Consider the following 13874-nt stretch of genomic DNA (forward strand, 5'->3'; position numbering starts at 1 on the left):
AGCCATGCAGGGAAAGAAGAAGAGATGCCTCAGCCCTTCTAATCGGACACGAGGCTGGCGGCGTTGCAGGCTGTGCCCAGGGGCTCCCACATCCCAGAGCCCGGGAGCAGAGCCGCTGCAGGAAATGCTCGCTAGCTTCCAGCGTCCCAGCCCCACCACCCACTGTGTCCTCATGCGTGCACCACGCAGCGAAGCATCTGGTTTTAGACCATTCGCTGCCTTTCTGAAGGGTAAGTCAAGGCAGGGGCATGGAGGAGAAGGGCTCTTCAGGGTCCTCTGCAGTCAGGAAGCAGCCTGGGAGCAACTGGAGGGGGGAGATGGCTCCCAGAGACAGACCGAAGCCTAACTATGCCTCTGCTGCCTTGGCTAGAGGCTGGTGCCTGGGCCATAAGGCTGGGAGGTGGGGAGGGGACGACCCCTCAGGGTCAGGGTCAAGTGCACTCCAGGTCAGGGCAGAGCCAAAGGACAAGAGCCCCCTTTCCAGCCGCTCCCCAGCCCTCACCTCGACTCGTAGGATAGGCTTGTCGTTGCGGAGCCCGACGTGCTGGCAGCGTCCGTGGAATCCAGGTCAGAGAGGAAAGTCTGACCTGAGCTGGCACTGAAAGGGAGCGAACCTGGAGTCAGTGCCATGGCACGATCCTGGCACTGCCGGTCACCCACCAGTGCTTCTGTATGTGCTCGGGACACCCGCCACACACGTGTGGCCCTTGCCGCAGCACGCATAAGGGCACGGCATCCACCGGGGCCCCCGCTGCTGCATATAATCAACCAAGAACATCCTAACCTACAGCCCTCCAGTGCAGGCGGGGCTGGGCTTTCGCACCAATGCCATCTTAAAGAGGGTTGTGGGAGTAGCTGGCTTCATTCAGCCCTGACCCCATGGACCTATGTACATCTGGGGCTGGATTTCCCCCATGACTCCTTCAGTCTTGCCTTTCACTCTGGGTGTCTCTTCTCTGATAGGACATGCTGGGAAGTGGATGCATGCGGACGCTCACTAGGAGCGGGAGATGCACACATCCATCTATCCAAGCCCGCCCTCACTCTTTGGCACCCAACACCCCCCGACCCCACCCCGTTGCATCCGAGCACTTACCTCTTCAAGCTCTGAATTTCATCCAGCGTGAAGTCGAATATGCTGGCCAGGTGGTGGTTTGTGCTCCAGGCAGATGTGAAGTCGCTCTGCATGGTAAACAGGGGCGTATTCATGGGTTAGAAACAGAGCAGGGCTCAGCACCGGGGCATCACAGTGCTTTTCTCTCCCCTTCCCTGCTGGCCTCCCCTTTCCATCCCCTGCACATGAAACGTGCCCCGTGCCAGGGGCAGCCCCTCCGCGGAGCAGGGTGAGGCAAAGAGACAGGTGTGCCACGCACCGGGTATCTCTGCACCTGCCTATGTTACTGGCAGAAGTGCATTGGCAAAACAGCCAGTGGGAAGCAGCATTCAGCTTCCTCTGGGCCTGCTGGAGCCAGGAAGACACGAGCAGCCCAGAGATCAGGCTCAATTCGGCATGTGAAAACCAAAACAGAAAAGCACCAGAGCCACCCAGCCCTGGAGAACAGAGTCCCAGACAGTCAAACCCCCGAACAGACACACACACAATAAAAAAACCAAGAGTAAGAAACTAACGCTGGGAATAGCATCCTCCAACAAAAATTTTGATCTTTTTCTTCTAGTAACTCGCCTTTTCTGCTGTTGAAAATCATGGGGCAGCAAACTGTAAGAGCAAAGAAGAGACACAAATGCAAGTCAGACTTATGGAAAGGCTGGGAATTATGTGACAGGCCTGAGGGGAGAAAAGGGGCAGCCTCTACTTTGGCTCCAGCCAGCCAGCAAGAGCCCTAGGGTGGAGAGACGTATTCAAAGAGCCCAGGATGCTGCTCGCTTCTTGCTGTTGGGATGCTAAACAGTGGGACGCCGCACCGCGTAGGGGACCCCAAATGTCTTGCCCGTGCCAGAATTCAAGGCGCCAGCAGATGCTACGGTGGAAAATCCCAAAGGGTTAATGGGGAAGCCAATCTCCTTAGGAGGGGAGGCAGAAGCCAGGGAGGTGCAGTGGGGTGGACTGGGCGCTGACCTGTTTTTATGGGCGTATTGGCTTTTTCCTCTCTTCTTCAGCTCCGAGGGTCTGGTCTCGCCCATGCCTGGGACTTTCTCCGGCAGCAGCTTGCTGGGAGGGTTCGGCGGGACGCGAATCCGCAGGCGAAAGATGCATTTCTTCTTCTTGATTTCCTTGCCACAGAGAAATCTGAAAGGCAAGGAACAAGGAAGCACCTCAGCGCCTCAGGCTCGTGCTGTGTATGTGCAGAATAACTCTTCACTGACAGCTCCTCTGCCTCCCGCCTCTTCCCCCCCAGCAAACACCTCCCGACCCCCGGGTGATCTCAGCCCCTGCTTCTTTCCAGCACCCGATGAAGCTGAATAAACATCCCAACTCACCTGCTTTTATAGCTGTTTAGTGCATTGAGAAGGTGCGGGCCTCTTTCTGCGAGGGGGGTGCCCGTTAGCTGGGAGAAAGATTGGCACAAAAGTCAGTGGTGTGGAAGCCCAAGCTGCCCATCACCAGAGCGCCGGCTGCCACACCGTACAGCGGCAGCGGTCATTCAGCACTTAAACAGCGGGGGGAACCCGAGCTTCAGTTTTCAGCTCCCAGCTAAGGCAGGTGAAGCTCAGACACGAAGCACACCAGGCAGGGAGCAAACAGAGCAATATCTGCCAGGCACCTTTTCATCCTTGCAAGGATGAGAATAACCTTATGATGCCGTCGAGGGACGTTATAATCGCTCTTGTTTCCAGATGGCATGCACCTATTCCTGCCAAGATTGTACCCAGCCTCCACCCGGCCCTGTTATTTCCAACAGGGCTCTGACCAGGAGTCACCATCACTAAGTCTGTCAAGAAGGCAAAGGAGGAGGAGGCTGCCAAGCTTGAAGGAAGCTGGTCCAACTGTTTTGGAGTCATATTCCTAACTTATTATTTGTACTGTATTGTTCTGATTAGAGGGGGGCCCCACATATATAATTTGATGGGGGTGCAGGTCGACTTCCAATATCGGAGCCGTGTGCCGTTATGGTCGTGCAAAGGGACACCGGGACTCCGCCGTGCCAAGCACACGGCGGTAACGAGAGCCCGGAGAGGTCAGGGCGTACGTGCCAGGCACGATGCAACTAGTGGACGCAAGAGACAAGAGGGGCCGGAGGAGACGGTAAGAACCAGGAGCTCAGGGGAAAAGCAGCTGGCTAAACCAGGCCACTGTCAAGCACTGACAGCTAGAGACAGTTTAGGTCAGTACTCAAAAACCCATTGATGGTTGATACGTGGCACAAACGCTCACAGATGATTTGCCTCTGAGAGGGCAACAAACCAAATCCACTTAACAGCAGTGGACAAAACCCGTCTCATCACCAGGGAAGGGGAGGCAGAGACACGTTAAAGGGATTGCCTCCCGCGCTTCTAGGGGCACCAGAGAGGAGCACCAGGCTCTGACCACGCCGGGAAGATGCTTGTTTGAGCTGGGGGAGCATTCAGCCACAGCATGTGGATCTTGGCCACTGAAAACCCCAAGTACAAACGAAAACGCAACTCATCACCGCAGGATTTTGCTTGGAAACAACTTCCAACCCACACGACAACACCACTAGACACGTGAGCAGATGGGAACGGAGGCTGCCAGCCACCGTGCGAGCCAGCCTGGGCTGGAGGGTCGGTGCAGGATTTTCCCTGCAGCCGCGTGTCCCTTGGCGGAGAAAATCCTGGGCCCCTCATATTTACCTTTCCGAGCTGCAAAGGATCCCAGTGGTGATTTATAAAGGCTAAGATTTCCTCGAAGTCAAAGTACTTCTTTTTGCTCTGCACACCCAGGTTATAGAGGGCCAAGTGGACCACATCGACCCTGCGGGAGCAAAAGATACGAGACGGGCTGAGATTCTGCAGGCGGCCGCGGCCTCACGTAGTCCAGAAGACTTTTAAAAGATATTTGCATTTATTTCAGGTTTGCAACAGATAATACTATAGCTGGCAGCCCCAACTGCGCTAGTGGCTGCTGGCTGGGACCTTGACGGTGCATCCTTTAAGGACCTCAAAGGCATACACTCCCTGCTCCCACGTGAGATGGGGAAACAGGATTATCCTGTTCTACAGGTGGGGAAACCGAGGCACAGACAGGTGACTTGACTGGCTCACAGCCAGCCAGGGGCAGAGCTGGGATGAGGGCTGGTCTCTTGACACCCAGATGCTCGTCAGCTTCAGCCAGAGGCTCGGGAAAAGAATAGGGCCAGGGATTTAACGTGTGGTGAACATTATCTAGCTGAACTGCTGGAGCCTGCAGGCAGTTCACTGTTTTGTACGGGTGGGATTTATGTTCAGCCCCCCTGAAAACGCACCCAAAGCAACACCGGTCATATACGGCATCCCTCCATCTGCATCTACTGTGCCATGCTGCTCTACGCAGCAAAACAGCTGCTGCGTCTCATCCCAGAAGTGTCACAGTGACAGGTTAAACAACCTTTACGGCCTCCCCGCAGAGCTTGCTGGGGGTTTATTAATATCAACATTTGCAAAGTGCTTTGAGAGCCTCACAGAGAAGGAGAATGTGTAATTTTTCCCCCAGCTCAGTGTTTGCTATGTAAACTTGTGCTTGATCCCTTAAATAAAAGGTGACGTGCGACAAGGGCCTTATCTGCCATGTTCTGGCTCACGTACAAAGTGGCAGCGGGTATCAAGCAAAGGCTTCCTGCAGCAATGCAGCCAGGTGGCACCAGCAGCAGTGCCTACTCCGGTGTCCCATGTGCCCGGCAGCCAACCCTTACCATCTCAAGGGCAGGCGCTTGATGTATTCTGGCCCCTGGTTGCACACCGAGCAGAAAAAGACATAAAACCTGAAAGAGACAGAGAGAGACCTGGTGAGGAGCGGACCGTGAGAGGGGGCATGGATTTGGGATCGTGCCTCTAACTGGGTCTGCTGCGTGCAGGTGGCAGGTGTTCCTTTGGGCCATGCATCGCAGCGTTACAGCCATGCTTGCTCCTGCACGAGGCAATGGCAGCTGTGGGATACCCTCGAACCCCTCCCACAGCAGCCCATGTTGCACCAGTCCCTTTTTGGGTGGAGAGAGACGGTCACTGCAGAGATGGTGGAGACAACAACTGCAGCACCCCTAACCGCCTACCAGCTGGGACAGATGGTCAGGATGCAACCACCGCAGGCTGCTCTCACCACTAGGCTACAAGCCACCAATACTCAGTGATCAGAAGCTGCTAGCTCTGCTCGGCATAGTCCACACAGACGCGCACAACCCTGCACTCAAGCCCATGTGAGCAGTCAGCAAGCTCAGCTGGGGTCCTCCTTGGATTCATGCTTGCTGAAAGTCAGTGGCTTCCAGCCAAGCCTCCGGACAGACCTCTGGCTGCGCAATAGTCCCAGGACACCTGAATCAAGAACTATATTTGGGGATGGAGAATACAGTCGCCTGGTTCCAGCTGCTAGCAACACATCTGCGAGCACCCCAGGAAACAGGTGTGGGTGGAAACGCAGATCGACGAATGCACAGCTCGCAAGAGGCCCCGGGGAACTTCACTTAAATATCCAGGCACTGAGCAAAAGCAGAGCTTGGGAAGGACTTACCGGTCTCCAAACATCATGGGGTCACTAAGGCACTGGGTGCAGGCCTCATGGAACCACTGCCTGCAGCGGTAACACTGGAGCATCTTCAGGTACCACCTGGGAAGAGAAACAGGTCTGAGCGCCATCGCCGGTAGGCAGCGAGCAAGGGGTTATTAGCACAGCACCTCGGCTCTGCCAGGTGTTTTATACATACGCCCTGAAAACCTGCTGGCACCCTGCCTTCCTCCAGCTGTTCAAAGCAATGCGAAGTGGGCTGGCAATGCTCCCCCACTCATAGCGCGGAGACTTCCTGTGTCTCTAAACTGGGGGCTCTCGGAGCCAAGCTCTGCCTCTGTGTCCAGCACGAGTGACCAGAATTGGCCTGGCTGGAAATCCCAGGAGATGCCTGTGGCTCTTGTTTCTCTCCCTTACCACGCGGGGCAAACTCTGACCATCCCGGCTACTATGGGTTAGATTCAACTTAAGTCTCAGCAGCAACTAAAATGCAAGGGGCTTGCTCTTCATATCTGCACCCTCTGCACTGCAGGCACGATGATTTGCCCTTGCCCAGCCCTACCAGCTAACACAGGCATGGGAGAAGGATCTGGGTCTCGTCTGGCTCCTGTTAAGGAGGGTCCCCACTGCCCTCACTGAAACGTCTAGCAAGGGCCCCTGTCCTAGGGTGGAGCCCATGGGGCTCCTCTCCCCACCCAAGCACATGCCCTGCCTCAGTCGTGTCCGGGCAGGGGAAAGTTGCTCTTTTAACAGCCGTGGTTTATTCTTGCCCGCTTTGAACCCAAATGCCAAGTAGTAACATGCGTGGCCTTACTCTCCTGGGCCCCCGCAGTAGCAGTAACACTGCTGCTGGTTGGTCCGGTGCGGGGAATCCCACTCCAGCTGATCCGGGTTGTAGGACAGCACCATCTTGACAGCTTGCAGCGTCTTGGCAATGGCTCCCTTCTTCAGGGCACCGCCTTTCTGCAGGGACAACCAGACACGGTGTCAGCACACGCACCTAGGGGCAGCTCGCACCTCGGGGCCGGGCCCAGGCTTCACTGGCTGCCAGGAGCGTTTTGCAAGCTGCTTCGTGGGCAGCAGCCTCGGACCCCGGGCTGGGAGGGAGAGTCCGAGACCGCTGGCTCTCTTCAAGTCTGAACAGATGCAAACCCATCTCGGACCCACCAGGCCTGGCCCTGAATTATACCACACGGCCGATGTGGCCGCCGGCAGTGATATGAACCAGCCGGGAGGGAATTCACTAAGGCTTAAGCAGATGGGAAACAAAGCTGTTCTAAGGGAGCCTACGGCTGTGGCAGGAAGTCCTGGATTAAGCCCCTTTCTCCTGTTGGGACAGACGGGTCCCGAGGGGAGCGTTTGCTTTTGAAACATTTCCAAGATTCTTTACGAGTTAATCTGGGGTTAAAAAAAAAAGCAGGATCTCAGCTGCTCTGGCTGAGCCGGGACGGAGGCAGGCAGCGCCGCAGAGCTGCCGCGGCTTCCTCCCAGCCCAGCAGCAATGCGCCCCCTCTCCACACTGCCCCCCGTCCTACGTGCGGGCATTTCACAGGGGAAGGACGCGTGGCAGGCGAGAAGGGACACAGCCCGGGGGAGCCCGCCGACTCCGTCCTGCTGCCCGGTCACTCGATGGCTGCAAAGATGTCACGTATCAGCTGTTAGGGGCACGTTTTGAGCCCGGCACTCACCCGCACGGCGAGGGCAAATATGCATCTCCGGCAGAACCATGGCGTCAACACCGACTCACCGCTGCTGGTCACCACGGGGATGTGGCACTGCTGGTGGTAGCCTGGGGGGGGACGGGCAGTGAGCTGCAAGCCATGCAAGGGGGCCGTGCAACAAGGACTTCCCCGCTGTGTGCACCAGCACGGCACGGCCACAAGCTGATGCCATAACAGCAATAATTCCCATGGTGGAAGGAGACATGAACCATGCCCCATGACCCCCTACCAGGTCAGGCCCGATTCTCCCTGCCTCCAGATGCCAGCCTGGAGCTCATCCACCCTGACGTGGGCACGAGGGCAGGCAGCTCACGGGGAGGCGCAGAAGCGTGGGCATGCCCATGAGCTCTTGGCTATTCCTATCAGCATCCTCTGAGCATCTCCCGTCACGTACACGCACACTTGGCTCACAACCAAGCAACAAATGTGGCATGACTCCCTGGCCGGTGTCTGCGGGTCTAAGCTGCTGACACCAATCCCACAGAAGCCCAGGGCTTGCCTGCCCAAGCAAGCAAGACATGCAGAGGACGTGGCCTAGAGGGACTGAGAACCATCTCCACCGTGCGTCATGGCGTGCATCTTACTGTAACACATACAGGGAAGAGCCTGCTCCATGCATCTCATAGTCACCATGAATTAACTAAACAGGAGCCGGCTTAGAGGAGAGCGCTTCCCACGTGAGGATCAGGCTTTGTCCGTGTCCCTTTTTCTTTCCCTCCCCTGCAACAGTGTCGCTGCCTTCCAGAGCCCAAAGCATGCAGATGAAAACTAATATCATTGCCAGGGGAAGGTCGGCATCCACGGGGGGTGGCTGGGCAGACCGCAGAAGCAGCGAGGCAGCTGGGCTTCTCCCAGTAGAGACAGGTCGGGGAAGCAAGCAGGGATTGCAGCCTCCCCTCAGCCTGGAGCAGTTGCTCTTACCTAGACCACACTTCCCACAGATGAGGATTTCATTCATGGGCCCAGACGTCTTTCCCAGGCAGATGTTACACTTTGGCTCCTCTCCAGGGACACCAGCTAAAAGACGGAGCAAGACAGCAGAGTCAGAGATTCAGGCACGATGGGGCTGGAAGGGCTGTTGGTAATATTATGTTACTTAACACACACGTGCATGCACCAAAGTCAAGGCCAAGTGTCTGCTCCAAATTACACGGTGGATCAGAGAGCCGGAAATCCTGGCCGGGCTGCTGGACCAGCTGACGTTACACCTGTATGAGCATACACACGTCCTTGATAGGGGCTAACCTACGTCGTGACAGAGGGGTGCTTCACCCAGACACTTCTTGGAGACGCTGAACATCCTTCTGCTCTGCCACCACAACCCAGCAAGGAGGGAGGGGAATTATTTTCCCTAGTTGGTTGCTGGTTGCTCTTCAATGAGCCTACAGTCCCCGTCTCTGCTGAGCGGGACATCGGTTACAAGACTGCATTTGCCAGCGCCTACAGAAAGTCTGGCCAGGCACTGACCTGCCAGGTCTGGACCGGCAGATTTGGTCTCGTCCCCACACAAACCGGATTCTGCAAAATACTACAGCCCAGTTCAAGTTCAGCCAGGGAACTGGGAGGGAAGAAAAAAAAGACAGCTACCACAACAGGCATTTGTGCGGACAGCCAGGCAGAAACTGGCTTGATTGTATGCGATGCATTACACTACTGCATAAAATCAAGACTTCCAGTGGCTCCGTGCGCCCGACACTCACCTCGCAGCGGTGGAAGTCTGGAGTAGCACTGTTGGAATCAGTGGACTGGTACTGGTGTAAAACTGGTGCAAGGGGGGGGGTCTCCAGCTGTGAGGGGTCTTACATTTGGAGTGAACCCACCCTGACTCAACGGGGTCAGGGTCTGACCTTGACTCCGAAATAAAGCCCCCCCCAAAAAATCTTAAAGCCTTGCTGCTGCCTCAGGGTGAAACTGGAGAATCCTTTTATTCCAAGATGCTGCTGCCAGGCTGCATTTCACTACCTCTGGGTCTTAGTATTCAGGGTGCATGTGATTTTAAAGCCCCAAACTACAACCTGGACTCTCCTCAGCGCTTCTAATCTGGCAAGCAAAGAGATTGGGAATCTGCGCGGGGCCTCAGCACCACCAATGCCCTGTCGATGAGGGCAGAAGTGGCACCGTGGAGACTGGTGGGTGCAGAGGCATGGGCTTTTGTAGGCAACAGCCTCCTGTCAGATGCCAGGAAGCTTCACGCTGTGAAGCAGCAGCAGGTGGGAACGCTGCAGAGGCCCGTGCTGAGATGGGCTTGACATGTGGCTCACTACGCAGCACCTGCTCGGGAAGCTGAGGAGATTCCTGACCCGGCTCCATGACCGTGGGAGCTTCCCGTCCTAGGAAAAACTCAGGTGCATCTGCAAAATCCACAGCTCCAAACAAATGCCAGGCAGGAAATCAGTGCGAGATAAGCAGCCTGTCAGTCTGCATGAAGCAAACACCCCCCACAGCACCCAAGATAGCTTCGTCAAGACATCCCAACAGGCCTGGCTCCTCCAGACATTTTCCAGATGCTTGGGTCAAACATGTGGCCCCTCAAAGGGTTATGTCCACGCAACCGCATGGCTTCCTCTCTGCACAGACCCACGGGGCTGGAAAGCGCTGACGGGGCTCAGATGCAGCCTACACTTTTCGTCTGCCACGGTGCATAAAAACAGCTCACAGACGAGAGAGGTGCAGGGGCAACTGCTTTCCTATCTCAGATGGGTAGCCTGCCACAACGTGGCGTGGAAAGCCAGGCAGGGAACGAGGATGCAATACAGAGAAAGGCCACTCAGCTCATCCCTCGGCGCCTCTTAGCCACGGGCCACAGCATGCAAACGGGGACATGCCCAAGCGGCTTGCGATGTCTGAGTTGTGCTGCCTCCCACGTAGGAAGGACCAAGGACTGTCACCTCACTTGGTTTCCAAGCTTTGGGACAAGCTGAAGACAAGCCCACCCAGCAGCAACGCGAAGGCGTCAGCTGGGGGCAATGGAAGCGCACGTCTCAGTACGGCAGCCAGACCTCGGGCTGCAAGACGAGAGAACAGCGAAGGTCCTGGGGGGGCTGAGAAGGGGCTTCGGATCTGTCTCTGGGAGCAGGTGCTGGGGTTAGAAACAGCCGCCAGGGCAGAATAAGAGATGGAGGCTTCACTCACCATGCTGAATGTCCTTCCAGAGGACCCAGTACTTGGAATTATCTTCAAAGGTCACCAGGCAGCTCTGTTTGGAGCCGCTCACCTGCACAGACAAGGAGAGAGATCAGATGCCAGTTTATCCCACTCCCTTTTGAGCACTGCTTCAGTGGCTGGCTGGACTTCAGAGACACACGTGGGTGCTCTGCTCCAGCCAAAGAGGCCGCACGGACAGCCCTGCAAGCGAATGCTGTCTGCATACGCCCAGCCCAGGCTCCGCAAGAGCAGCAGCAGAGGCTCACCTAGGAAGGAGAGGGCATTTTTATGTCCAGCATCCATGCCCGGCAGTTCATTTCACCAAACCACCAATGAATGAGAGTCAGTCCTGGCTGCCTCTGAACTGGGCTGGAGATGAGCCAGCAAGCCAGAGGGCTGGGGGGCCCAAATAGTCCAAGCCACCTGCCTACAGGCTTTGTCTTTAGCCCTCCAGAGAATGGCGGCTGGTGCTGGCTAAGAAGGGCATTCACTATTTGACGTGCCTTAGCGTTTTCCCTAACCCCAGGGGGAGGCAGGAGCAAAGGCACAAACCGCAGCAGACTCACACTCCTATACAACCAGTGTGACGGGAAGAGAATCAGGAGCTTCACTGAGCCCGAGGTCACTTCTCCCAACTGACAGCTACCTGGGCTGCCAGGAACTGCCTCTCTTGGGGTCAGCACTGACTGCCCCTGTAGCACAGACACTGGGTTTGCCCCAGTGATCCTGGCCCCTCCTCACTGGTCCTTGCTTAACAGCAATGACACTTAGCATACATAACACCTGCCCTGGAAGGCGCTCTCAGGCCCAGGGGTGTGCGAGTGGGAGCCCTTCCCCTGCTATAGGAACGCAGGGCCACTGAGGCTGGTCCCCTGCATTTGCACACCATTGCTACACAGATGAGCAAACCGGAGGCAAGGAGAGAGGCAGGGTCTTGCCCGATGCTCTACAGAAAGAATCAAATGTGCTGGAGACAAGAGAAACCATTTCCTTAATGTTTTGGATGCAACAAGTTTCTCATATTGGTTTGCGCTCTTTTGCCCGTTTTGCCATTTGCTTCCCAAGGCTTGATGAAATGGCAACTTTCCCGCCGGATAATGAACCCCAAAACCTCAGGCCCTGACCCCACCTTTTGACTGCAGCGGACTACGTTTTCATTCAAAAGAGACACCGGATCCTTTCCCAGCAAAACAGGCCCATTTTTGAGCTGAGTTATTTGCTTCTTGTTGCACCCGATTTGCATGTGCAGAATAGAAACCACGTTCTCTAATGCCCTCTCTCCTGCTCAAGCAGTTTAAAAAAGGACTAATAAAAGAGCAGACAGGAACAACCCAAATCATGATCTTTACACCCTGGCCCACCCTCCAATCAAGGACACTGAAGCTGAAGCTTGCTCAGAGCTAAGCGTGTGTGAAAGGACCTTTCTGAAAGAAACGCTTGTAAGACGCCTTCTCTGCTGTCCCTCAAAGAGAAGGGCCCAACTTTCCAAACCTGGTCCTGAGCCCAGGTATAAGAAGAGCCCTGTGGGGTGGGGGTATCTGAAGCCTGGACATGTGCTCAGCCCATTATGGAGCTAGGCAGAGTCCAGCCCTGGTGACATTGTGAGAGCGCCAACTCACGCACCTCTCTGGTTTAGGCACCAGCATTAAAGAACTGAGGTCGTTCTAGCAAAGCTGCGAACGCCTACTACTTTACCCTCTTGATCTTGCCCAGGTAATAGAGCCCATCGGTCCAGCGGCACAGCACATACTGCCCCTCCGTCAGTTTGACCATCAGATCTTTGCAGCCGTTCCCATTCTTCATGGACGCGTCGACCGATGCTTGCTGCAGGTGGCTGGCCGCCGCGTAGACATCTCGGATGATTGGGTTCAGTGTGCCGTTCTCCATGAGCCTTGGCAGACGCTGCCGAGAAAACAAAACGGGGTTTAGCCTGCGATCACAACCCACGGTAAGGATGTTCTCAGTTTGGCAAAATCCCGTCCCTTAAAACTTCCAAGTGCCGCTGTGCTACGCTGCCTCGTGCATTCAGACAGTCAGCATAGGGACGGAAAGAGCAAACAGCTCCGGGGCATCGCACACGTGACGGGAGGCTCCGTCAAAAACACGTTAGAGGATTATGGAAGTAGCTCTTTATTCCCATCCATCTTAACTCCCACGTTCCTCTGCCGCTGCACAAACCCCCAAGCCCAAGAGGACAGCGTAGGAGCACACACACCCAACAGACTCTCAATGGCAGTCAGAGACAACGAGCCTCGCTCCAGTCCTCCAGAGGCGCGAAGGACCAAAAGCAAATGAACAGCGCTGAATCAATTGGGTTTTTAAAACACCTTCGTGTTTCTTGATGGAAAGGTGCAATTAACACGCAGGTGCAAGACAGCTTCGCGGAAAGGGACCCGGGTACCTTTATTCTGATGCTATCCCATTAATTGTGACGTGCACACCTTGCTTATTCCATGCCCAGAAACTGTGCAGACTATGAACTCAGCCCGTTTTATCCCTGCATCTTTCCACGCAAGGAAAGAAATAGGCTGCATAAATACCCTACAGGTTATTACTAAGCTTTCCACGGACTAACATTAAGGGCTAGAGACTTTCTCAACTCAAGCTAAGGGCAAGTCAGGCCTGATGTAGCCCAGCTCAGCACGCCTCCCAAAGGGCATTCGTTCCGGGGAACGGTATCAGCAAGCAGCTACATGCCACTGAAAAATGCAAGCCACCTTCCAATTTATTTTCGTATTAAGCAAACGGTGCCGAGGAAATCAGCGGGACAGCCACCCCATGACTACTGCTGCCACCAGTTGGGGGAAACGAGGAGAAGGAAACACGATAAGAAGGACACTAGTGGGGCGAGAAACGCTGCGGCAGCAGGGGCGGGAAAAGCCGTCTTTGCTTGGAAGGTTTCTCCAAACTTCTTCCCAATTCTCTGAGCCTCTCGACTTTGCAAAACCAAGCTGGAAATTCCTCGAGAGCAGTTTCCCCTCTTCCTGCTCGTGGCATCGCTGCTCCCGGACCCGAGCAGAAAGTGCAGAGCGCAGGCAAAAAAATGAAAGAAAGAAAAAAGCGAGGCCTCCATGGAAAATTCTGCTCTGCCCTGACTCAGAGCCAGCCAGTTCCTAGGAAAAGGCTCGAGTCACAGGACTGCGCCGGTCCTCCCCCCGCCCCGCTCGACTCATCCTGCTCCTCGCCGCACCGTTAAGCGAAGCACGGCTCTGTGCAACAGCCGGGGCCAAGCTTTTGGGCAGGCGTGCCACCAACGGAGCCCGGCGAGGGATGCCCGTCCCCTGCCCGGGCTGCTGCTCTGCTTCCTGCTCCCGCCCTGGGCCACTGGCGGGCACCCCGCTCCACAGCACCGAGGACTCGCAGCATCCGGCCTCGGGCTGCGGTTACCGGGGCGG

General features: G+C 55.8%; 1 protein-coding gene across 1 annotated transcript in view; it reads right to left on the reverse strand.

The window, feature by feature from the left end:
• The window catches only part of PHF19 (PHD finger protein 19), a 40431-nt gene extending 26654 nt beyond the window's left edge, over positions 1-13777 (reverse strand). The window contains exons 1-14 of the mRNA XM_006016942.3: positions 13670-13777; positions 12175-12381; positions 10468-10549; positions 8257-8352; positions 7303-7403; positions 6429-6577; positions 5621-5716; positions 4809-4877; positions 3772-3892; positions 2440-2507; positions 2078-2248; positions 1630-1717; positions 1097-1182; positions 503-598 (exon numbers count right to left, since the gene is read on the reverse strand). Coding sequence (XP_006017004.1) covers positions 503-598; positions 1097-1182; positions 1630-1717; positions 2078-2248; positions 2440-2507; positions 3772-3892; positions 4809-4877; positions 5621-5716; positions 6429-6577; positions 7303-7403; positions 8257-8352; positions 10468-10549; positions 12175-12366 — 1415 coding nt within the window. The 5' untranslated portion in view covers positions 12367-12381; positions 13670-13777. The remainder of the gene's footprint in view (positions 1-502; positions 599-1096; positions 1183-1629; positions 1718-2077; positions 2249-2439; positions 2508-3771; positions 3893-4808; positions 4878-5620; positions 5717-6428; positions 6578-7302; positions 7404-8256; positions 8353-10467; positions 10550-12174; positions 12382-13669) is intronic.
• Positions 13778-13874: the final 97 nt, after the last annotated feature.

This window comes from Alligator sinensis, unplaced genomic scaffold, assembly GCF_000455745.1.
Source record: "Alligator sinensis unplaced genomic scaffold, ASM45574v1 scaffold611_2, whole genome shotgun sequence".
Taxonomy (NCBI): domain Eukaryota; kingdom Metazoa; phylum Chordata; order Crocodylia; family Alligatoridae; genus Alligator; species Alligator sinensis.